The sequence below is a fragment of the Netta rufina genome (assembly GCF_964035555.1).
Source record: "Netta rufina genome assembly, chromosome: 4".
Classification (NCBI taxonomy): domain Eukaryota; kingdom Metazoa; phylum Chordata; class Aves; order Anseriformes; family Anatidae; genus Netta; species Netta rufina.
This window is the reverse complement of record NC_140127.1, coordinates 73,125,037-73,151,430: the sequence shown is the minus strand read 5'-3', so window position 1 is coordinate 73,151,430 and position 26,394 is coordinate 73,125,037. Positions and strand designations below refer to the sequence as shown.

General features: G+C 34.1%; 1 protein-coding gene across 3 annotated transcripts in view; it reads left to right on the top strand.

Moving 5' to 3' along the window:
• CTNNA2 (catenin alpha 2) overlaps nucleotides 1-26,394 on the top strand; it is a gene marked incomplete at both ends in the record, with an annotated part of 418,840 nt that overhangs the window by 314,404 nt on the left and 78,042 nt on the right. For all 3 annotated transcript variants that reach the window (XM_084286116.1, XM_084286115.1, XM_084286114.1), the window contains one exon: nucleotides 3,470-3,622. In XM_084286116.1, the coding sequence (XP_084142242.1) occupies nucleotides 3,470-3,622 (153 nt within the window). The remainder of the gene's footprint in view (nucleotides 1-3,469; nucleotides 3,623-26,394) is intronic.

Below are 26,394 nucleotides of genomic sequence, written 5' to 3'. Positions count from 1 at the left end.
AGCAGACCTTTATTTGTTTTCTCTAACAGCGAATTTCATCTAGTAGAAACCATCTACATTTTGAAGCTACCTCTAAAGTAAAATTCAATAGGGGAAAAAAATATAAACTATTACCTTGTGAGTAATAGTATTTGTCATAATATTTACATTGGAATACAGGGTAAATTAAGGAATTGCAAAGACATTTGTTAATGTACACATTTGCAAAAGATCTCATGCTGTTTTTAGAGTAAAACTTGACCTTTTTAGCTGCATATTTTATGACCATTTAAATTCAGGTCACAGACTTCTCCCATTCCCTTCTGAGCTGATGTCAGTCGTATGAAACCATAAAATCTCTGGATACATAAGCCATTGCTTTGGCTGGACTTTGTTGCAATATACCAAAGAACGTACAAGATTAGTTTTCCAGTAGTTATTTACTTTGATGAATAGCCCTAATTGGATCAAATAGACTGGTAATGCTTAGCTAATACCTTTAAATGTCTTGTCTTGTGCAATTAATATTACCTTGTCATGTATCCATTTGAGCTATTGGATGAATGTCTTGTGTTCATACTCCTGTCACATCTAATAAATGATTTTGTCAAGTCATTCTTTATAGTCTGTGGTGATGGATAGCAAAATTTGTGGTCTCTTGCGTATATAAAAAGCATTAAGTATACCTTTCAACTTCAATGCGAGGGTGTCCTAAAACTCAGATAACCAACTGCTAAAGAAATGAAAATGCCTGTTTACAGGAGGGTTCAGGGATGTGCTGCTGCTGAAATCTACGAATAACACAGTGTATGAAAATAGGATTTGTTAATTTTTTTATTTATCAAACCTCTGACAGACAGAATTCAGGATTTTTTTTTTTCAAGTGCTGGGACTATGAACTGCAGAAAGCAATATACAGTTGCCATTACAAATAGGATATTCATTTTGATTCAGATACAACTCTGCTGCATATTTACAATGGTAAGCCCCAAATTGCTGCTTAGCTGATGCTCGAACCGTCCTTTTTATTGACTTCTAATGTGTGATTCTAATACCAATGAACATAAGCTGTGTGTTTAAACATCCTGAAACTTTTCTTAGGGTTTCATTGGGCACATTCTTATAATCAGATCTATAATAGCACATTAACCTTGATTAAAAATTGAATTGCTTCTTCATTTAACTCAACCCTTTGAAACATTATCCCATAAAGAGTAAACAGAAAAAATGTTAATGTTCATTTAAGATTTAAAGTAGTTTTTTAGACAGTGAAGTTAACTGTAGTTTTTATTGACACTCATATTGAACTGCAGCAAATAGATTTATTTTACTTTTTTTTTTTTTTTTTTTCGCCTGAGAATGAGACAGCATATGGGATTTTTTAAAACCATTGTGTGTTCATTTGGAAATACTAAAATTTAGTCTATTTCAGTATGCTGGACTTCAAAAAGTCTAATGTACATACTAAACTGAGGCATTCCACTTAGGAGCAGAAGTTCTCAGCAAGAGATGGGAGATAACTATCTGCAGAAGGTGATTAAGCGAACTTGAGACAAAGCCTTTCTGGCATCATTTCCATTGGCTACATATGATGCCCTTATTTGTACTAGTGAAGGACAGATATGTGGAGTGATTAGAAATCTGGCCATATTGCAGCTTAGGTTTCGCAGCATTATGCTGTTTGCAGTGTTTTCTGAAACCTGACATTTTAGTGTGCACATGTGTATGTACCTATATAAATATACACACTTTTGGCAATGCTGTGGTATGTTTGGAGTAATATTGGTATCTATATATGTATTGGTACCTATGAAAGCTATTAATGATTTGGGATCTCGTTGCGTTAGATGCTGTACAACTGGACCCAAAGGACAGTCTGAAATATTTCAAAATAAGCATAAAAGAAGAGTTAGCAAGTGAATATTAATGGATTTAGAGGAAAAGAGAGTACAAGGTGACAATGTGATAGGTTGTATCTACAATACAGCAGCTTCCAACTCTTGGCAGGTCTCTCTGATGCTTTCATCCTTTTTTTTTTAAATTTTCCATTCAGTACTCTTTATATGTAGCTATTATGTGTTAGCTATTCTGAGTACCTTTAATCATTTTGGAAGCAGAAAAATACTGTTCCAGAATTAACTTTTAACGGGAATTAAGAATTGCTGTTCTTAATGCACCAGTTGCTTTAACTAACTGTAATTTAAGTAAAAGGAATATCTCATGCAAACATAGATATGTTTAAAACTCTTTTGTTTTGCTGCTTGTTTTTAGTGTACTACTAAGAGGTTGAATGGGAATATTCAAAGTAGGCTTTTTCTTTATTGAAATAGAGTTGACAAGTGATGCTGTCAAACTCCAAATGCATCTTCTATCATGTATTTATAATGCCTAACAACGTAACAGTTTTCAATATGATTGGGTGTTCAGGTGACACCTTGTCTAGATAAAGCTTTCTAGTCTGGACTACAAAATTACCTTGCCTGATCTAACTAAATGATTGATTTAAGGTTTAAGGAAACATGATTTAAGGAAACTTGTGGCTAACCAGACCTTTACGGTAAACAGCTTCCAGCTTGTTATGTCTAAGTCCATTTTTTTTTATTTTTTTTTTTTCCACTCTTAACAACCCAAAAGCGGAAGAAAATGTGCTAAAAACATTTCTGATCCATACTCCTATAGAGCCATTTTCCAGGAAGAATTATTTAAGACTTTAGTTATCTTTCTGGATGTCTTTCAAATTTTAGTCAAGTTTGACATTAATTAGTAGTTATTGGTAAGGAAGAAAAGAAGTCAGTGACATCATTTTTACAGTAATACAGTTTCAAACGTTTATATTTTTTTATGTAATAACTGATGTTAAATCTTCAATAACTTATACAAGAAAAAAAAAAAAAAAAGAACCACCCTATAAATTATAGTATGTTTGCTAATCCTACCTAGAAAGTGCTTAGAAAGATTTTCTGTTTACACCTGCTGAAGATATTTGAAAGAGTATGAAGTATAAGGCATGTTGTAAACTCATTACAGTGCAGAATACTATTCAGTACAGGAATTAGAAGAGGCTTAGATATATTCAGGCTAATATTTTTAATGGTTGCTTGAAGTTAAGCTCCTTAATCCATATTTGGCTTTTAAGTGAGATGAACTGTTTTTTAAAGTAGTGTGCAGCTTTCAATTCTCATCAATTTGCAATGTATTATGTGGGTAATCATCATCATCCCGGATAGATCCACTCAGTCCAGTGGGATGAGATGTGCGAGTCAGCTTGAACCTCAGGAGTGTTTTGAAGATCTAGGCCCTTAACAGTTGGGTATTTGTATGCTTGCTGCAAGTGGATAGCTTGGAGTAATGAAGGATAAAAAACCCAAACTCCCTTCCAATGCTGTGAGATGTGACACATCAATGCTCTGATATAACAGTCAATGAATACAGTGGGATTGTATATTTATAATTTTCCTTTTATTTACTGGTCTGTTTTCTTTTGTCACAGCTACGGAAGGCAGTAATGGATCATATATCAGATTCATTCCTGGAGACCAATGTGCCATTGCTTGTTCTCATTGAGGCTGCAAAAAGTGGTAATGAGAAAGAAGTGAAGGAGTATGCGCAGGTCTTCCGTGAGCACGCCAACAAGTTAGTTGAGGTAAGTGATGCTATTGATGCAGCTAGACTTCCATATCCTCTCTCTAGGAGAGACTAGGAAAGTGATCGATTAGCTGAAGAGTTAGAGGCAACACTTCTGTCCTAAAGGCTTCATGAGTTTGGGTTGACTCCATGTTGATAATTGCATAGCATGCATGGAACATGCATGACATATGCTGTATTTTTAGTAGATCATTAGAGCAATCAAGTGTGTTTAAAATGTATTTCTGGTATTTTGCTAAAAGTTGTGAGCAAGAAGAAGTAAATTTCAGTTCAGCTTTCCTAATAGTGTGATAGATTTTCATCTCTAAGTATAAATCCAAATGGATGCTTTAGAATATTGTATCAGCTACTGGCCAAAGGCAGCTCTAAGCTTAAGACCTGGATGTGCCAAACCAAAATAGGAAAAGGACATATAGAGAAGGTATAGTCTAAGACTGCTTACTTCTGGAAGGTATGTATTCTGTGTATGTATTTAGTATCATGTCTTTCTGAAGAGACCTGTTGTGTAAAGTCTACAAACAGTAAAGTCAAGGCTTCACGGATGGTACTGAAATAGCTCAACTCTACCGCAGGGACAATAAAATATAATGATTGAAAGCTGGTTGCTCATTGAATGGCCTTTTAACAAAATGATAATGTTTGCTGCAGTTTGCTCTCTGACAGTTTAAGAACTATGAAAAAGCCTGTATTTCTTGAAGACAAAAAAAAAAAAAGCTCAGTGTTTGGTATTATGTGGCACTATTAACTTCTCTGTACTAGCATTATCTTGAAAAATCTGTAGCCACTTCATAGTATCTTTTCTCTTTAGCCATACTAATGGTTCTTTAGCTGACTGGGAGGGAAGGGTATTAGGAATATTACTGATTTGACAGGCATTGAGCTATACTTTTTAAACACTTATATTCTAAAAAAAGGCACTGTCCTAAATCTCTAGTACCAGAGCTCAAGAGAAGAGTAAGGATTTTGTAGCTGTTGACTAAAATGTAGACGATTAGCCTTTAGATATCTTGACCTGAAAACCTAATATTTTTCATACATTTACATGTTCCAGACTACTAGAAGCAGATCAGTAATTGTCTTGTATGTCTCTGACATATGATACTAGACTGTTGTCCATATTCTTTTCCAAGGATATGTTCTTCTGGATACACCTTAGTCTTTTATTTGTAAGGATATTTATGATTATGATTATTATTCTTTTATTATTATTATGTCTAATGAAGTATCTTTAAAGAATAAGTTTCTAATGGAAATGGAATTTTGAAGCCTGAGTTTTAGGTTCTTCTGTGCACAAGAAAATAAATGTTTGGAATACATTTATGGCCCCTGTACACACAATTTTGCACTTAAAATAGTTTCATCATTTTTACTTAATGATGCACAATGGTATCTGAGCAGATGGGCTTCTGTGGTTTTGTGGGTCAAGTATTTTGCAGATCATAAAATGTGGTTTAAAGATGAGACATAATCAAGTGAATGTGGAACGAAAGATCCCTTCCCAGGCACAGGGCCAGAATTGCATGCTAATATATGCAAACACAATTCCACTGAAGTGCATGGAGTTGCACTTGCTTATGTTAGAGGAATTTGGCACTGCAAATCCAATACTCTGAAAGCTCTATAATATTAATCATTCATTTTAAAATCAGAATCTGAATTTTTTGGATGTCTTAGCAAGTTCAATTGAAATTCTGTCAAAAGGTCAGGAAAAATAACCTAAGTTTTAATACTTCTGCTTGTAAGAGCTGCGTTTTTACTATTCTGAGGAGGAAAAAAAAATCATAATATTTTACGAATTACAGGAGAGTTGTGGTTTTTTTTTTTTTTGTATGGCCAATACGTTGTCAAAAATATATGGTGTTAAAATGAGGCTTATGGAAGCTAACTTCCTTATGTAGTCCATATTACAGAATACTTAAATCTCCCATTAAGAGTTCCTTTCATTATTTGTCTTCTCTTTCCCACTTCTTATCATAACAGTTTGTCTTCTGCTTTTCACTTGACTTGCTATGATATGCCTCATATCATTTGAGAATAATATTCTCATTTGAGAATAATAACTACAAAGATGAATTCTCATTTTTCTAGAACTAGATTTCTCTACAGGCTACGTCAGAAGTTCAGGGTATGTCATCCTATGAAACCTGAGGAACTTTATTTGTGGTTTTCAAAAACTTTTTTGTCTCACTCTCCCCCCAGAGTCCAAGAAGTCAGAGAACCTCAGGACTGAGACCAAACCTATCAGTGATGTGAATCACCCAAAATATCTCAGATTGTACCAATAAATAAACAAATATTTATTAGATGGTACTATTCCAGTCTTGGATGGCTGACCCCCCTTTCTCAAATCATATTTCAGCAACCATCACTTAAATTTATGTTCTGAAACTGAAGTCAGAGAAATGATGGTGCCTTTCCACATCATGACCTTTATCTTATGAATCCATTCAATGTTTTTAAAATTTTTATCTAATGACTGAAAATCAGTAAATGGCTGAGTTGTATTGCCAACTTCAAATGTGACCTTGGGAATTCATTTAACTTCTGTATCCAGGCATCTTCATTCATAGCATAAGGTTAATGACAGATAATTCTAATACCTACCACACAATATACTTAGCTGATAAATCATCTCAGATTTATTCAATGCATCTATCAGCACTATATGGCAGCTAATTAATTAATTTTTATTATTCTGTTTAGTAAGACTTCTTAGGTTTAACTATTACTCTGCTGGACTTTTAGTTGTTGTTTAACTGGTTGTTTGCTTTCTTCTTTTTTTTTTTTTTTTTTTTAACATAACTCATTAAATCATTAGATTCAATCAGTGTTTCTGGGAAATGAAATTCATCAGAAGTAGACTGTTTAAGAGCCATGATAGCAACCTGTTTACTTGCTTCTGATGGGAGACATCAACACGTTTGACTTTGAACTAATAACTGTGAAAATTCTGGTTATAAAGTCTCCTAGCTGAAATAGTGGGTTGGATCAGGCTTTTCATTCTCACAACAAAGATTGAAAAAAGGTTCAATAGAGTTCTACTAGTGATTTGAATGTTTTTTTTTTTTTTTATTATTGTTTGTTTGTTTGTTTTTAATATTCTCATACAAGAACAGCAAGGACTTCACTGTCCAGTGATTAGTGAAGATACAGGAGCTAGTCAGTTGTGTTTTTCTTGATTGAAACACCTCCAACAATTTGAATATTATCATCAAGGGGATTTTTGTTCTTTAGCAGGAAGTAATTCCAAACCAAGTTTGAAATTGCTAAAAATGGTCTTTTGAAAAGACAATGTCCTATCAATTTTGCATGAATTGTTTTTACAAAAAAATTAATAGACCCTTTTATGTATCTATCAGTTTTGTGTCATATCAACTTAAAGGTTTCCAGGGATGCCCAAAAGAATCCAAGTTATATGCTAAGAATATGTGGTAGTGGAAGAACTGTGTTAGGAAATGGTTTATGATGATTAAAATTTGATATAGTGCAAGCAAATCAATAAGATCACAAGGCTGGATAATAATTTGTAGCAGGTGAAACCTAACAGGAGCATTTCAGTTCCTGTTTGCTTTATAGTATCTTTGCCAGTTCAGCTTACAGGAATCTTTATTAACTTTCTCCTGACCATGCAGCTGTCATTTTGAAAAGGATACTGGGATTACTTTGGGGAGTTTAGAGTTGTATTTTTTCTTTAACAATGTCAAGGAAAAATAAAAGTTAGTGTTTGAACTCTTTGGTAAGGCACAATGCAAGCTACTCTTGCATTTTCCAAGAACTGCATTTGTATATCCCCAGTTCAGACTGGCCGTATGTTTTTCCCATCATAAATATGGAACCAGGCTTGCACACTCAAGACAGGAGAGAAAAATAATTGCTAGCATGCACAGCACACAAAATGAGCATTTGAACCTGCTCAGTGACCTCTGCTTTCTTGATTTAGGAAGAGGGGGAAGGAGGAGGGGGAGGAAGAGCATAAAAGAAAATTTTACTGTGTTGGACAACAGTGAATGTAGTCCTGATGTACATCAGCAGTAACAGAACTAAATTTAACCCAGTTGATGCAATCTTTTTGTTTGTTTGTTATTGGTGGTGGTGGTATTGTATTTATTTATTTATTTATTTATGATCATAGACTTGCAGGTTCGATTTTAAGGTTCTAGACTTCATTTTTTTTTTTTTTGTTTTGCGAAGATTTTCAGGTTCTAGACTTGTAGGGCAAGGTTGTTATTTGGTGTGAATCTGCAATGCACGTGAGATCAGTGTGGCTCTGCCAGTTTAGAGTGTGGCACTATAGCTCACTTCCAGGAGCTATGAGTGATCTTTATAAGCCAAACAAGAACAAAACCCAAAACTTTATTCTAACTTCATGAACTGAATTGGATTTTCATTTAGGACAGCCAAAACCTAGAGCAACAGGCTTAAGAAGAAAAGAATTGACTCATTTCTGAAACTTTTTGTTCAACATAGACTGTTTCTACATGATACATCTCATAAATACTGTCTATACTTGAAATGTTCTGTTATTTTTTTATATATATATTTAACTGCACATCACTGCATTATCAGAGTATACAACTAGCTTTTTGCTTCTGGTATTGAAGAGAAAGTGTCAATATTCTTTCATAGCTTCTATATCCAACTTCCATCATGAAAAATGTACACCTCTCTGGGATTCCTCTTGAAGACTGATTAGCTTTTATTCTGTTACTTTACTTGACATTAACTAAGCTAGATAAATAATACTGAGAAGATAGTAATCCTTGGTTCTAATGAAGGAATGTTAAGAAGGTCACAAATTAGTTTAATTCAAGCCCTTCAAGTTGAGAGGTTTTCTTTGGAATTAAAGCTGTGGAGTATCTCTATGTCCTAGTGTTTTCATCTGCTCATTTTAGTTTGAATTTCCATCTCAAGCCTTTCTTCCCTGCATGGGCAACAGATGCTCTTTATTCCTAGTAAACATCATGAATATATTGAAGATTGTTAAAACCACAAATCCAATTATCTGAAATGAGAGTATGAAAAGCTTGTACTCTTTGTAGTTATATCTTCTGAGTCCCTGTTGCAGCTAGTAGTAGTCCATCTCTTCATCTCTTCACATTGGAGGTATACATCTTTAAGGCAAAAAGAACTAGAAGTCTTCCAGGATACCAGAAAGCTATGCCAATAGTAAACACTATTTTTTTATTTACAGTAGCCACTAGGTAAACTATATTGGTAGTCCACTGGGATCTGTACCAGTTTCTTCTTCTGGTTTCTGGATTAACACTGAGATGAAGTCACCTTACAGAAAAGGTGAGGCATAGAAATAACTGCTGTTCTGTGACTTTCCAAAGCTCTTGTGTACCCGTCCCTGAAGAAGATAAGTTATTAAAGGAGTTAAATAATCAATGTCTAAACTTTTGAGATTGTTTTCATACCAAAGTCATCACTACCTTCAGGCAATATGGATACAGCTCTGAAGTTTACAAAGTCTCTTACAGAAGACTGCGGAACCTTCCTGTAATATACAGGCTGCATTGTTAATACAGAAACATGGATAAAATTCAGCAGTTTGGGAATGGAGAAGTTGGCTACAGCAGACGATGAAGGCTGTCCCTCAGCACCTGCCCTGAGAAGTTTCTGATTAAAAACAGGCATACAGTATGGCCAAAAGGGGCGTAAATTCCTTATCTGAGGGCTTCTTGGTTCTGTTTCTAAAAATTATTCTAATAAACTAACAAAGACACTACAAACTATCATACTATTCATGTTATCTTGAGCAATCATTTTCTTTTATTCATCCCTTTCCTTTATTCATAGATTGCTAAACTTCTACATCTTATAGCAACACCAAAAGGGTTGAAGGATTTTATTTGTTTGTTCTTCTTTCTGTGATGCACATAATAACCACATGCTACATAAAATAAGCAGCCTGTGAGCAATGATGTGTGGTTGTCTGTTTTTTTTTGTTTGTTTGTTTGTTTTGTTTTTTTTGTGTGTGTGTGTGTGCGTGTTTTTTTTTTTTTCTCTTCCCTTCTGTCTTCAGGAAGAATAGAAGATTTAAAATAAAAATAAAAATAAAAAAGTAAAGAAAGGGAGAGGTAAATTGCTTTGGAATCTCCATGTCAATTTGAATGCATTTCTGGCTTTGTAGACATAAAGCTACTATTGGTTTTCTGTTATCTGATTTCCTGTAGGTCACCATTCATGAGCAAATGACTAAACGATTTCATTACATGTTTTTTCTTCTTGGGAAAAATATATATTTCTGGAGAATTTTCTATAAATTAAAATGTACTTTGACCACTTCTTCAATTTTCTCTGTAATTCTTTAATATAGCTTTTCTTTACATACTCAAAAAGAGTTATTTTCATGAGAAATGTTTTCTTCTCCTTGCAGAAAAAATTATTCCCAGTAATTTCCCAATATTTTCCAGTTAGCTGATTTTGAAAGATGTTTAACTTCTAACCATGTTTATTTACTGCCTGCGTAAAAGAGATGAAGTCCAATTACTCCCTTTTTAATCACTGAGTAATTTTTAAAATATATTTTCCAGTGAATAACACCTGCTTAGCTAGAGGCTTGCTTCTTCAGTCTGATCACGCTGCTGTGCTGTGTGATTCATGTGGTACGGTTTCCCAAAAAAAAATGACTTCCACAAGTTCTAGTACCTATTTATGTCTACTATCTCATACAATCCAATTACATAGCAGTCTATATGATTGAAATTTGATAATAATACAATCTAGAGCTCTTGGTATCATTTTAATTGATTGATCATGTGTATTGTGGGATTGATGACGGTTCCTAATTAGTTGTTTCAATTTATGACCTTAATATACTATGTCATACAACATCTAGCGTGGGAGTTTCACCGTAAGAAAGAATTCAGTCGAAGAACACCTCTCTTAGGTTATGAAAATTAAGACAGAAATAAGGGGATCAGTGAAGGGAAGGTTTAAATATGAGACGCTAGAATTTCTATCCTACACATTGGAAATGTACAGGATAGAAATAGAGGGGCTAATGCTGTTAGGAAGCCAAAAAGTTCAGTACAAGCAGTATGTACTTCTGAGGAGAATGAAAAGATCATTTGCAAGAAAATACATCAGAAATAAAGGAGGGCATTCAGACATGCTCAAAAATCACAGAAGCTGAACAAGGAGAAGCCATGTCAAAGACTTGAGGACAGAATGGCATGGTTAACAATGGAGCTTTGAACTGATATAGAAAAAGAAATTGTAATCAAGAAATCTCATGATTTTGAACAAAAGCCCTAGAAGCTTTGATTTAAAAACAAATAAAAATGCAATCTACATATATAAGGCAAAATTTCAAATGTGGGCCCCTGAGTAATTAAGTTTATTCATCCAGAACAAAATATGCAAATATGAAAGGCATCATCTGCAAATCCTAGTGTCATATTTACACTAGAGTTATACAGGACTGCCTGTGTTGCTTTAGCTTATGCAGTGTGCAGGTCAGTGTACTCTACCCTGCTGTATTCCATTACCTAGGCTCTAACAAGTGAAGTGATTATGATAATGCACACATCATACCTCATATGCCTCATACCTGTACTTGTTCTTCTGTGCCAAGACAGCAGCTGTTTAGTTGGTACTGCACGGATGTCAAAACCATTCTCATTGCCCAAATGTTCCTAATCAGTGATGTTGTGTTGGCTTTTCTGTGTTCCTGTGGCAGGGGAGTACACTGGGAAATTTGCAACAAACTGTTTTTAAGTGTTCATAGTAGCACACAGGTTTATTTACCTTGAATATATTAACAATACGTGGTGTTTTCCATATTTAGCAAAAACAAAATTATAGGAACCAAAACTTCTTCACCCTAAGTTTCCTATTAGAAATCTTTTACTAATACATAATCTTTAATCAGTTATGCCAGGTAAGTTCACCAGTGAATTCCCCTCAGTACTAAAGCTAACTACTAACTACTCCATCTGTAATTTAAATATGTATATTTCACATTTTTTATCACTTACAGTTTTATCCACAATTTATCTGTGCAATTGAGGATGTTTGTTATAATAACTCTGTTCTCCATGTAGGTACTTATATAAAGTCATGAAATAACTCTTAAACTTCATGCTGTTAAAATACGTTTCTTTTGATCTCTTCCCATAAGCTGATTTTTCCAAAAGTGATTACCTGTGTGACTTGTGTCTATACCATCTGTTTTTTTCAGCAATTTCACAAATATGCCTACCTAAAAATATAAAATCTCTTGCTTTTTCTTACCATCAAGTAGATGGCAGTACTACCTGTAAGCATAGTGTTTTGTGGCTTCAGTTGAATGAAAAGGTCATGTCATGTCAATGTTCTTTGTGCCTTTTCCCAGGATTTCAGGTGTTTTAAGTAATGAAATGAACCTTTTGCCATTTTGGATAAGTTCAATAACTGTAGTTATTGTGGAACATTTGGTGTGGAAGTTTCAAAGCCTTGGATAGCCTGTGCTACTTTAAAAAACTTTCCTGTGAAAATAGATCCTCAGAAAACCAGCAGTCAGATGAACCATGCCTTTTATTCCCCCGGGATAGTTGTTGTTTGGACAAACTTTATGTCTCTTGCTGGAAGTTTTGTTTTGTTTTGTTTTGTTTTGTTTTTTCTTCTCTACAGAATTGCATGAGGTAAATGATAACAGAAATTGAGGTTACTTGCAATACTGCTGCTGAATCTCGAGCATTTATGGGACTAGATTTTTTTTTTCTGCGTTTACTCTTTATTGTTATTATTATTATTATTTATTGAAAACCCATGGATTACAAATGTGAAAATCCAGCATTTCATGTAGATATGGATCCAGAAAATTATTGTTCATAAACTGAAAAACTGGAGCTCAGTGATGAAGGAAAAAACACACTGGAGAACCTGTAACCCTGGTATATCTAATTAGATAAATAAAACAATACTAAACTAATTCAGAAAATATCTAGATGTTACTGAGTAAAATGCTATAACCCTAATAAGCTTCCTCAATATTTGAAAATGCTTTATATAAGTTAATTTGGAGACAGAGTTCTAAACCCAAAAAAATCCTGCCTCACTACTCTTAGAATAACAGTATAAAAATATATGGATCACACTTCAGTAGAAAATCTTCTCAGATACTTATGATAGTCAAAAGGATTGACTTCATGGCTTAGCATGAGAAGTGTTTGGTTTTGTTGCTTTATTTTAAAGTTCAGAGTTCTGAAAATCAAATAAAATAGTTAAGTGGATTTTCTTCGAAGCTCCAGAAAGTTTTTCCTATGGCCTGAGAGCACGCATAAGGAATGTCAGCCTGAGGACAGCTTCTTGAGAAACTTATAAGTAGCTGAGAAAAGGATTTTAGAGTAAAAGTGTCATCTCAATAGTAAGTTTAGTGTCACAGTAGACAAGTTATAAAACTCCAGGTAAAATTGTATTTTGATGATCCTGAAGTGGTTCCAAGACTTCAAAAGCTCAGGAGAGGAGGTTCTGCAAGTCTTAATCTCCTTACAATACCTTATGCTTAAAAGCACAAGATAGAGAAGGGAGGAAAAGTCATGAGTTATCAATGCCTATACTCATTGAACTCAAAACGGTTGTAGGATATGTGTCCTACTTCTAAAAGATGAGTGACTTACAGGCTAATGATATCACCCAAACATCTTTGTTTGGGTGATACCTAGTTGAGAAAGTCAAGTCATTGCTTTATAATAGAACCTTTTATCATAGAGAAATAGTTGAATTAGAAGTTGCCATATGACATTAAGTGTTATGTGTCTCCTTGAAGCATATGATTCTGCAGTTGTGCTCTTTGAAGTACCAAATAAATGTTTGTTTGTTTGTTTGTTTCTTATAATCAAAATAATATAAGTACAATTCTTAACCATGGATATGCAGAATGTGTAGCAAATCAGCTGTTACCATGCTGAGACACAAAGCATAGTGTTCCATATTTTAAGGGGATTTTTGAATTTTACCATGCCCAAGGAAACCGTTAAGAGCCACTAAAAGATCTTAAACCAGTGTTTGTGACATGAGTGAAAAGTCCCATGGATATGTTTTTGTTGCAAAAATGCTGTTGGCATAATGTCAGAACGAAGATGAAGGAACTCAACAATGTATATTAAGAAAAGAATGAGGAAATTAACATATGGAAGTTTTTAGATATGTAAGAAGAAAATGCAACAGCAGCAGTAATGATACCTCATTTGACATGGAGTATAAATTCTTCAGTGGGATAATTATTCCTAGTGGGATGCCAGCATAGCTGAATAGAGTTTACACAGGAAAGGAAAAGAGCTGAGGCTTTGTGTTATCCCTGTCAGACAATAACAATATCAAAGGACATCCCTTTTATAAATGAATGTTTGGTAATTTTGTTTGTTTACATTTTGAAAACTGATGCACACACCAGAAATGGTAGCAGTAGCTGCTACTGACGGCCATACCTAGAACAGTGTGTAACATCAAGTTGTATGTAGTATGGGAACTAAACACTGTATTACCTTGACATCCACTGCTTAAAAGATAAAATAAAACAATTAAATAACAAAAGTAGGAAGCTGTAATATTGCATATAATCAAAGTGTAAGTAAAGGAAATCAAAAGGAGATCTAATTCTGTACCTCAAATTTCAATATCTCAATATTACAGTAATCCTTCGCCATTTCATTGAATAATAGGAAGTCTAAAAAGCATGAAGAGATCACTGGCAACCTTATATAAAAGATTCTAAGTAAACATAAAATATTAATTATACTGATTTTGGACAAGTCATTTTTAAAAACCCTGATATATAAAAGCATTATCATCATAAATCATTAATTTCCTCTCATTATTTTCAGTCGGTCTTTTATTTACTGTCTGTTCAATTAAAAACCGAGGTTAATGAATCTTTCAAATGTACTGTATAACATTCTAGAACTCCTTATTTCCCCCCCAGGTGGAAATTCAGGAAATGGGAATGTTTTTCTCCTCTCCATTCATTTTAGGATTAGGGAGGAACTTCTGAGTCACAACATATATTTTCATTTGCGAAAGTGCCTGATAGCAGTTTTCTCATCTAAAAAGACGTACAGAGAATGAGATGGAAAAAGCCAGAAAAGCTCCAGTAGGAGCCCTAGAGTGCAATATGCAAGTACAGTGTTACCTTAAGTCTTTCCTCACATCCTTCTATCTTCCCCATTTTCTGCAGAAGTTACCTTCATTCACATCCATACCATGGCCAAAAATAAACTTTTACTTTATTTGTATTTTTAAAACAGCTCAGAGTTCTGTTGAAAAACTTGCATCTTTCCCCATTTTTTGATTTTACTGATTTGCAAGTGAATGAGATGTTATCTAATTATACCTGAATTTGATAGCAATCATTAGAATGATTCATCATTTGTTTGCATTAAAGTCAGAATACAAAAAAACTTCTCCGATATTTTCGCTGAATAGGATCTCATGCTTTGTCTTTACCTCAGCCTTCATAAATACTTTCTTTCTCTTCCACAGAAAAATTGTTTCCCACGTCTTCAAAATGGGAGAATAGCAACTTCTATTCCTTCTCATTTTATGATATGTTCAACCCTAAAAAATATTTGGCATTTTGCAAACCACGAGTAATCATGAAAAAGTAGATGCTCAGTTGATACAAAATGAAAAGACTTTATTCATCTTCATAGGAGCTGTGGCAGTCTCCATCAAATGGGTGTCGATCCATGGCTTCAGTCTTGACTGAATTTAGTAGAACTTCATCAGCTCAGGTTATCTAAGGATTTGGGTGATGCTTCTTGCCTCAAACACTGCTTAGTGCACATGTACCAAAAGTCTCTCTTATGTGAGATTTGTTGTCTTTGTTGAACTTACTGGAAATGCTTTTTAAATTTAACTATTAACATTATATTCACTTTGTAGGTGATATCCTAGAGGGTGAAATGATTTGCCCAGATAGTATTTAGTGGACCTATGGCAGATCTAGAAAAAGAGTCTAATCATTATGGTTCCTATCAGTGTGATTTATCTGTGAGGCTTTCACACTCCTTGTTCTAGTTTCTAGATTTAAACCACACTATCTTTTGGATTATTGTTGACTTGTTATTTACATATCACTTAAAATAGTAAGCTAGATACAAGTGAGCAAAAAAGCTTCAAGCATTTAGACACCATTAGATACAGCCTACGCTTTGCTATATATAAACCAGAGAATGTAAAAATAGTAAACTTCTAGGATTACTTTTGAATTGCTGGAACCTTTCTAGTGTACAAGATGAGATTCATTGCCTCTGACTTTGACCTTTGATCCTTTAAATATCCTTTTGTCATTTATCCTTTTAGTTGGCTACTGTCTACATCCCTTAGGTGTCTTACTGAAGAGAGAGGCACGTCTAGAAGGTGTTTCTCCCCATCCTAAAGTAGGGGCTCATAGCTAAAATAGGTGGGATGTATTGCCAATGAATAACTTTCTAATGCGACTTTGTAGGAATCCTAGTCAATTAGGTGGCAATAAATATTTTAGACAGCTAATACTGAGTTACATGTAGGGAACTTCCATTTGTAATGACAGAAGTCATGTCTGTCGTAAAAGATTTCTCCCACAGAAATTGCTGCTATTAACTGTGGTGTGGTTTCCAGGTTTTGTTTTTTTTTCTAATTATGTCTTCATTTTCTTTCAGTGAGGATGTTATGTTCTTGTAATTGCCTTCTTGTGAAAGCCCAGAATGCTTCATTTGCATCAAATTCTTTCCTTGTAATAACACCATAATATGAAGTCTCTTTGAAAGTGAGACAATCAACAGTCCATGTGTCTAAGGAGAACACCATTTCCCACCTCATAGAGGCTATGTTTCTCTAATATTTTCTTTTAAGCTGCAGCAAAGGAATAATACCCTGTTGTCACTGCCTGGGGTTGGTTGAATTTTAACTTGTTTGACTGAGCTCTCTGAGATTATTTTAGTCCACAGTGTCTGTCAAAGATGCTCCTTATTCCATCTTATGTGCTTTGAAAGTTATCTTGGCGTGTATAATTTTAACACGACAGATGGGACTCAGTGCAACTTGGCTGACCTCTACTTTAAGCATTTAAATAGCTAAACTGATTTTATTATCATAAAATAAACTTCCAAGAACTTCTTACCCTTTAGACCAAGCTGAATAGCTAACAAGTGCCAGTTGCAATCCTGTAATTGCTGTAGATGAAGAGGTCAGCATTCATGACAGTTTCATGAGAATGAAAGATACTTCAGTTGACTTTAATGAGAACCATAGGGATGAAATACCTAGAAAACTTATGTTTTCCCCTCACTGAGAAGAGAAAAGCAAAATAACACTGGTGGTAGTGCACACAGACTTCATTAGTGTGTATTTCCAAAATCATATTCTTATTTTTCAGCATTATTGAAAGACTGAGGACAAACTTGGCAGCACTGAGAATAGAAAAAAAATATGCTAAATACAATAAACACACTTTATCTCAAGACTGGTGCCTCTTGAGAAGTTCTTCTCTTTAGCATCATTTTTCTGTTGTTTTCAGTTCCTGATACCCACTTTTCTCCTGTCATTTATCCTCCTTTTATGCTGGATTGTAGCATCATTCATGACTTCTCTAAATCTTGAGCAGGCCAGATTTTGTTGTCTGTCAGCCTTCCCCGGAGGCACTCAAGAATCACCTCAAGAAAACTGAACACTGTAAGTTTATGCTTTATCTATTACAACATGAAAATCAGAAGTGCTTTAAAAGCAATTAGAAAGGACACTCACCCTGTACACTTCAGTATTTGAAAGAGGGATAATGGTCTCATGAAAAATTTTTACCCTTTCTCAACCCTTTTTTTTTTTTTTTTTACCTTTACAGTTGGTATTATAACACCTTCTCACATCTGTGGTTCATTTTTCCCCCGTGAATTTAGGCTCTATCCTTCTAGCTCCTCTCCAGTTGTTGAGCTAAAGCATGAATACCTTTGAATGAACTTACATTTTGACAAACACTGATCAGGCATCCACTATTACATAGAATTGCATAATGAAATTGATGGGCATAAATTCCAAAACATTTTTACACATTCTTTACAAATTAGCAATATTTATGAATATTTGTTGTTTTTGTTTTTTAAATCTGAAGATATAACACAGAAATGCATTTGAATATATGTTTGGGTTGCCGTTAATATGCTATGTGATTTTTAGAAGGGTCTTTGTGTCTGATTGTTCAATTACACCAACTACAAGAGTTGTGTTAAACCACATAGTTATGGTTATATTTGTGACTGCACTATGATCTAATGATATAGTAAAAACTGATCTTCCTTTAACAAATGTGCAGTTAAGCTGTTTAAGTCTAGGTCTAGATAGCGTTTTTATTGTCAATGTTTGCAAAGAAAAAGAAAAGAAAAGAAAAAAACAACTTTATGCAATTAACTAATAAAGGTATCTTTCATAGCAGTTATTACTGTGCAGATGCAGAAATCTATATTTTTACTTATAGACCCTGTTCTCCACAGCTTTATTTTATTTTATTTTATTTTATTTTATTTTATTTTATTTTATTTTATTTTATTTTATTTTATTTTATTTTATTTTATTTTATTTTATTTTATTTTATTTTATTTTATTTTATTTTATTTTTTGTACTTTGCATTCTTTATGCTTGCCTTTTTCTTTTGTGGTATAATAAATAAAACCAAGGTCTTGTTTGTTCTTCCTCATATAGTGTACTGTAATTATGGCATCTTTGTTGTTGTAATATTGATTTGTTAAAAAGCCCATCTGTATTTTTGTGTATAAAGTAATGAAAATCTGAATCTTACAACAGGACATTATTTAATCATTACTGAGATGAGAAGGCTTGCAGGAGAGAGAGATAAACGAAGAAAAGAGTTTAGTGATCTGTAAATCTGTTTCAATCTCAGTAAGAAACTTTATAATAAAGTTAAGAAAATATATATAAATAATTATCTTCAAGGAGATTTTGTGATCAATTGAGGTTTCATTTTTGTACCTCATTCTTCATCTCTGCCATACCTACGTGATAATTATTATTTTTTCATTCTGATGTCTGTTTAGAGAGCCTTTTATTATGTTAGAAGACATTTAGGGCAAAATTTTCTTCTTAGGTTCCTCTTGCAGAATTAAACCTTGTATACAGACTCAGTGTGAATGCTGCACCAACAAGGAAAGAAGAATATTTTAGTCAATACTTGCCATGTAGGTGCAGGAGGCTGGCTATAAAGAAAAGAGGGGGGGGGAGGGAAGTCCTAAAAAAGTCCTTAATAGTTGGTATTGAGAACCACGCAAATATGTTCAATGTTATAGAAATGCAAGAAACTATCAAGAATGGTAGTTCACCAAATTTCCTAATGTAACTTCTAATTTCAAGATAATTTCTTATCTATACATTGTAGAAAGTTTCAAGCCCTATTTCAGAAAGAGATTCCTGCTTCACAGTACCTGTTTGGAAATCAGTTCCAGAATTTCACTCCCATAATGATCATAAATCTTTTAAATTTCATTTTGAAGCTATTTATATGTAATTAAAATCTTACCAGAATGTGAAGTGCTAGTTATTTTGCCTCCTTTGTACTCATCTCAAATACATTTGTAACACATTATTTTAACTTCCCTTAATGTCTTGTTTCCCCAGCTTCCCTAGAAATTCTTTTTACTTGGTGTGGTCCATAGTGCTCTTTTTGAGCATGTCTGTATTCTAAATGAGGTTTTGCAATGATTTGTACTAACAATTGAACATATTTTCTTAAATTACCACTATCAACTTCTCCTCAACCTTGCTTTAGTGTCTTGGATGCTTCCTCTCTGATTTGATCTGTTTGGTCTTTAAAATTGATTGAACACGTATGGTTCTTACGGCAGATGATCATCTGTGCTTGTAACCTATCAAAGCCATTATAATTCCTTATGACTGATCAGGCAATATAATTTCTGTTTCTGCTTAATCTTTTCTGTACTCTGCTGTTTCTTTGTCTGATGGACATTGAGGTAATCCTTGTTCCTTTGGCAACTCCTCCAAGAGCAGGTCCACTTTTGGCCTTGTGGGTACATCTAAATTTCTAAATAAAAGAAAGTCAGAGAGCCGGAACTATTTGATGGCTTTCTCTTAATTAGGAAGACAGACATAACTTCTCTTTCTTAAAGCTACCATTTACATCCCTTGGTACGTGAGATACTTGTGTTTTACAACAACAAAGATCTATTGGGAACATATGTAGACCTTAAGGGACAGTCAGATAATGTTCGGTCATTTGTAGAAATCACTTTGTGCCCAGAGACACTTGTGAGACCATCCTTCTTTAAAACAAAGGCTCCTTCCCAGAATACTAGTTGTTGATGTCTGAACAGCCAGAATGACAATGATATTGGAATGATAATGATATAACAACAAGTGTTACTTAGTCTGGGATTTTTTTTTTCCTTTTTATTTTATTTTATTTTTTTTGGCTTTGCAGTTTCAATTTCTTTACAATGTACTGACTTGTTATGTCAGTACCCTGAAAAATCTCAGGAATTCATAAAACGTCTATGAAGCTCAAACTCTCAGGTAATTGATGATAATTATTTGATAAATATACTCACATCTACAGTATGTGACTGTATAAGGCTGAAAAATGGCAGGATGGTGCAGCAAAATGTCAGCTGCATGAAGAATCAGTTTAAATTTTCAATGGAAAGGGCTCTCCATTTAGAAATAAGACAGCTCATTAAATTGTGTTGGCGACATCAGACACTCATCTAAACATAAAGAGAATAGCCTTAATAGTAGATGGTAAGGCTTGTAGGCGGCAGATAAAAGTAGCTGTTTTCTTTGCATGGCAACATGCAGAGCCGTTCTGATGTCGGAGCTGATGAAATGATTGATGGAGCTGAACGTGGTCTTCAGAGCCCTCCAAACAAGTACATGTGGTGGATGTTAAATACAGAAATGCATTTCTGTGTAATTACAGGTTTGAGTTATTCTAGGAAAACCTACTGGAGAGAAGCTGTATGAAATTTCTCCTATGAATGTTTCCCAGTAAGAAATGCAGTTTTAGGTCAATATTAATTATTTATGAATGTTTACTGAATTTGTCCAATAGACGTGGCCTAGAAATGAATAGGAAAGGTTGGAAGGTCGCAATGATTCGGTTTAAAATTGCAGAGAGGGAAGAATGTATTGAAGAGGATATAAAATATATTTGGTGTCAACCTGAGGCATTTTTTTGTGATTATTTTTCATTGCAGCCACTGAACAGAAAAAAAAAAAAAAAAACAAAACGATATTATTTAAACAGCTCTATTTTTGGCACTTGTTTCATACACAGATAGTCTGTCTGGCACAGTTTCTTAATTTTTATTCTCTTATTATGTTTTCCTGAATCTGTCATATATGTTTATAATAGAGCTCAACTCTCACCCATGTATGTATTCTGGTTAGCTTACAATAATGTTCTGGAAGAAAGATGCAAGGATAAATTAATGTATTAACAATATTTTAAATTGTGTGGGAATCCTGGCATATTTTAGAAACTTTATCGTGTTTCCTGCAGTAGTGTGTAATATCAAACATAATGCCATGACTATTATTGGACTATTTTACTCAATCCCCCTCATTTTGTTGATACATTCTTTATTTCCTTCCTTAAGTTAAAGTGTGAAAGTGCCAGAAAAAGAAAGCTGTGACTGTGGTGAAAAGTATCATTTAAATATTAAAGAAAGTTAAATCGAACTTCACAATGTATTTAATGTTTATATTAGGGGAAAGAATTACTATAATCAGACAATATCATCTTGACTATTTTCTTGATCAAAAATCTTGATTTTTTTTTTTTTTTTAAGGTGTTCAGGGAGCCAGAGTTGTCCAGGAGGAAAAAAATCATTACAATTCATACTGTTTCATTTCCTATGTTTGTCTGTCTTTTTACTTGTAAGTCAATGGACAGAGTGAGATACAAGTCCTATAACTTGTTAAATAGAAAATCCTTCCCTATAAAATCCTATTAAAATGTATTGAAGGGATTGTTTTATTTTAAAAATATAAGCTAATCTTATAACGATCAGAAAAAAATATATGTTAGTATTTCTAAACTCTGTAGCTGTTTAATGTGGGTTCGTACACTCAAGACATAAAGTATTAAGCGTAATATTGTCTTTAGTTCAACTGACTGTCACTAACTTTTGGAGAAATGTACTAATAAATAAATGCTGATATTTTTCCTTCATGAAGCATAAATGGGTAGAATTGCTTCGACTTTCCAGAACTAGAATTGCCTTATATTAGTGTGTTTAACTGCTTCAGCCTGAGCCTGACCAAAGGATGACTGTTTTATTTTAACCTCCATTTGAAGGAGTTTCTGAATTACTTGTAATTGACTGCATGTACTTTCAGAACAAAGCCCTCTTTGTTCTTATAGTTTTCTCTGCATAATGGTATAACTATGCACTAGGAAGGTGTCAAGTATAAATGCTTTGTAGCTTTGTCTAGAGAGGTTAAAAGTGTGGGCTTGAGAACTTGCAGGCCAGGAATGGAAATTGTTTTATCTAGCAAAGCTGTTGTGTAAAGATGAGGAATGTATTAACTCTTCTTTCCGATGTATTTTTAAGTCAAGGAGACACAACTGCTGTTAGAAAAGGGGAATGGAAATGGGAGAGGTCATAACATTTTCCAGAAGGTGACTATGTATCAGCTGTGAGGCTTTGGTGACAAGAGTTTTTTGCCTCACTTCATTCATTTGTGCTATGAAAGCAAATCCAGCGTGAGCTTTTCTAAAGTTGTCTTATTACGTATTTCTCTAAGATCTTGAAGCCAGTTTTCACTGCTATATTGCTGAATTAAAATCTGAAGCATGTGAAGTGTTGCTTTGACTAGAGAAAGCAATGGCAGTCTAGATAAAATGTGAGAACCTGAGTAAGAACAGTTTTCAAAATTTTGTTAATTATAGTGATAAAGCCAGAGAAAAATGAATAAATTTGGGGTATGCAAATTTTACTCACCTAAAACATCTGAGTTTCAAATTTGTAATATTATAGACAGAAATTGAACCCTCCTTGCTCTTCCCTTTGGAGCTTGCTTAGCCCTTCATAACTGCCCTGTCATGTTGAACTAACTTGGAAAAAATTAATATTGCTGCAAAAAGTGATGATACTTACTGTCTCTGGTTATTCTTTGCCAGTACATTTAAAAAAAAAAATTACCGACAAAAGGTAAAATCTCTTTAAATCAGAGCTGAGACATCACTGATAAGTTAAAATACTCTCCAAATATATAGCAGTTAATTATACATTACCTACCTTTTTACAGTGGACTTGAGGTTTTAGCTTGTTAAAGAGGAGAATTTGCTGCCTGATAGCAGCAGCTGTGCTATCTGTGAATATTAAGAAAGATGATTATCATAGTTAATTTGAAAATAGCCTGTGTACCAGCAATCTAGCGAAGAAAACTCTAGTCCCACAAATCTTCACAAATTGTTCACAAGTCTGATAGAATAATTATTATTTGGGTTGGGTAGAAATTATTTTTTAATTGACTTAAACACAATGTAAAGATAAGGGTTTCCTTTAGAATTACAATGGGGAAATCAAGGAGTTTTTGTGGCTATTTAATAAATAGCTTAGATTTCGTTTCTGACTAGTAAACACTGGACAACTTATAAAAGATGGGCCCTCAGGGGTCTGCTTGAAGCTTGTGAAATTTGTATCTGTTCTGTCTTCACCCATGTTTGGGGAGTATTTTGGAAGCCCACAGTCTGAGATGCTGGCTTTTTTTGTCTGGAAAGTAAGCTCATCACTCTGTGTAGGTTCATTAGATTGGTTTTGAGGGTAGTTAGCTTTGCCTTTCTCCAATTTGATACCGAAATGGCAGTAACAAACTGCTTCTGCTCACTGTCTGACTCAGACATCCAAGGAACCATAAGAACCTGGTGGAGTGGGGAAGAGAGAAGTGTCACTTCCCCAGAAGTGTCCACTCCTGGTGGAGTGGGGAAGAGAGATGGTCAGCTTTTACTATTATATGGCCACCTTACGTGTATTGGGGTGAATATATAGAGAACTGGAAAGCGCAGAGTTCATTCCTCAAATAACAGAGCCATTTATTAACCAAAAAAAGTAAAGCATTACTTTCCTGCTGACCATTTGGTAATGGAAAAGTGCAGCTCAAATTTGAAGAACAGCTTGCTAAAGGCCAGTAAGTGATTTTGAAAATGCATAAAAATACTTCAGAATACTTTGGAATCTTTCATAATAATAATGCAAGCTTGCACTGGCATATTTGGGTATCTTTTCTTAATTCCAATTTGAACCATGTTTCTTAGGAGAAAGAACTGTCACTTGAGCACTCTCAATGGTATATTTGGCAATTTTCTATAGGGTAGGCTTCAATTACACTCTGTAAATCCAGAGGAATAAGATGAATTCTGTCCAGTACATCTAATTATACCAGTATAGAAGAATGCGGTATCTGTCCTATTTTAGATTTAGGATTTTTCAAAAGATTTATTCTTAGCTGGAATGTGAGTTTGAATGTCAGTGTTGAATGTCAGCTGGAGTGTTAAATGTTAGTTTGAGTGTTTGAATTTTGGTTCCTTTAGCCCATGTAGATGAAACTAGCTTTTCTCAGCCTGTTGAAACAGTGTAGATTCTTTTTCCCTCCCATAAATCATGTGAATTCAAGTAGAACATTAAGACTTTCAACTTGACTGTGTTTTCTTTCAAGCCATTCTCTTGAAATGAAATCAAGATATTCAATGTAAATCACTTCTGTTCTCCCTTCTCAAATTGAGTGCTTAAGCAAGGAATAGTACAACATGAAAATCAGTGGTTCTTCTGTGAATTTCTAAAATGAGTAAAGCTGATCTTAAGTACACCAGTGTCTTCTCAACATATTTTCTGTTCAAATATCCTCATTGAAAGTCCATTTACCGTTATATATAATATTTTTTGTCTTCTGAAAAAAGACAATTTAGGAATTTTGGCTCTGAAGAGTAACCTGAAAAAATATTCTTCCTACAAATTTTTGTCATAATCACAGAATACTGAACAGTTGTGTACGAGTATCTTTGTGTGTGTCTGTATGAATATTTTTATGATGCTATATTTCCTAATTTAAACCAAACAGGTAAACAAGCACTGCAGCAATGTATTCTCAACCTGGTTCTAACAACAGTCTGTGTTACTATACAATTCTGTATGATTTTACATTGTTTCTTGATGTTTATTATGACTACAACATAAAATTAGTATAATAGATAGCAGATAATAGCTTGCAGACTATTGACTGTCACCCTCTTAGAAAAGGTAGTTTCTCAGACTGGAACAGCCAAAGGTTATTTTTCCATCGACTCAAAAACAAAATTGTTTTCATTGTGTTTATGCAAATAAACACTTTCAATATCTGTTATCCTCAGACTATGGAGCTCATGTCTGTCATTCATGCTGATGTAAATCAAGATTAATTCTACTGAAGCTGATTACCAAATAATGCTAAATATATGGGGAAAATGATAATCATTGATTTGATAACACTAATTTTTGAAGAAAGAATGCAAAGCATGTTAAAAGCTTTTAGCAATGAAAATCCAAGTTACAGCACATTGTGTTGCCATTTGGGAATTGCTGTCCCTGGGACAAAACCCCATTTTGTTTGGTTCTGCCACACACAGTCAGAGCACTCGTGCCATTCCTTCCCCTGCCCTTTTAGCTGGCAGTAAGCTGTCATCATGGCAGCTGCCAATGGGTTTAGAGAACTAAAAAAAAAAGAAAATGTATATATAAAGAAAGTAAGGATTTAAAATTATATGTATTTTAAAAAGCATCAGTTCCCTGACAGCAGAAAAAAAAAAAAATACGTGAGAATAACACCTGTAGCAAGAAATATACACCTGACTCTTTGGCTTGTTGTTATTCTTGCTTCATTCTTATGCGGTTTCTTCCTGTTCAATATCAGTTTATAAAACTATGTTACATGTTCACTGACCCCTGATAACTGAACAAATCCCAGTGTGCAGCTAGATGAATAAATCCCAGTTTGTAGTAGTGCTAATATATGCTGCTGATGGTTCAGTGAATTCATAACAAATTAACCATTAAAAAAATGTGGGTTAGAAGAACAAGCTATAGGAACACTTTGGGTTTGTGATACATTATTCATTTCTGGTAGCAATGTGCTATATATATATATTTACAGTCTACAACACATTCTTCAGTCAACGAATTCTGTCTTTTTCTTGCCAGTGGAAGAAAGGCTTTCATAATCAATTGCCACATTTAGAAAATCCTATTTTATTTACTTCTTTCTATACATGACCTGGCACTAGAGAGATACTACTATACAGAGTCCCATAAACATTTCCGTGAGGCCATTATACATACGGAGGAGTGAAAACTGAGCAACATTTACTACCATTTGTGTGTCGTTTGTGGATTGATTGTGGAATTCATTTCTACCTTGGTTTGTCAAAGCTACAATTTATTGTCCAAAGAGTGTGTTCCATGAGCCAAGGCTGGTGTAAATCACTGAAGCTTTGCTAAAGTGGAACAAAGCTGCTGTACATCAGCTGGGGATCTTCAGCTTTGTCTCATTGGATGGATTGAATGAAGAGTTTTGGTCATTTTATGTCAGTCGGTGAGTGTTATATTTCTACTTTAGAATTATCATCTAGTTAAGTGTTGAATGTGATCTGCAGTTCTTTAACATGCAATTGCTTAAATGTTTTTGTTGATAGTTGCACTTGAACCCCCCCCCTGTCCCTCTCTCACTCTACATATGTAATTTAAAGTATATATATTTAAAAATTCCTAACACATTTTAATCAGTTCAAAGTTGCTGTTGGCATTTCT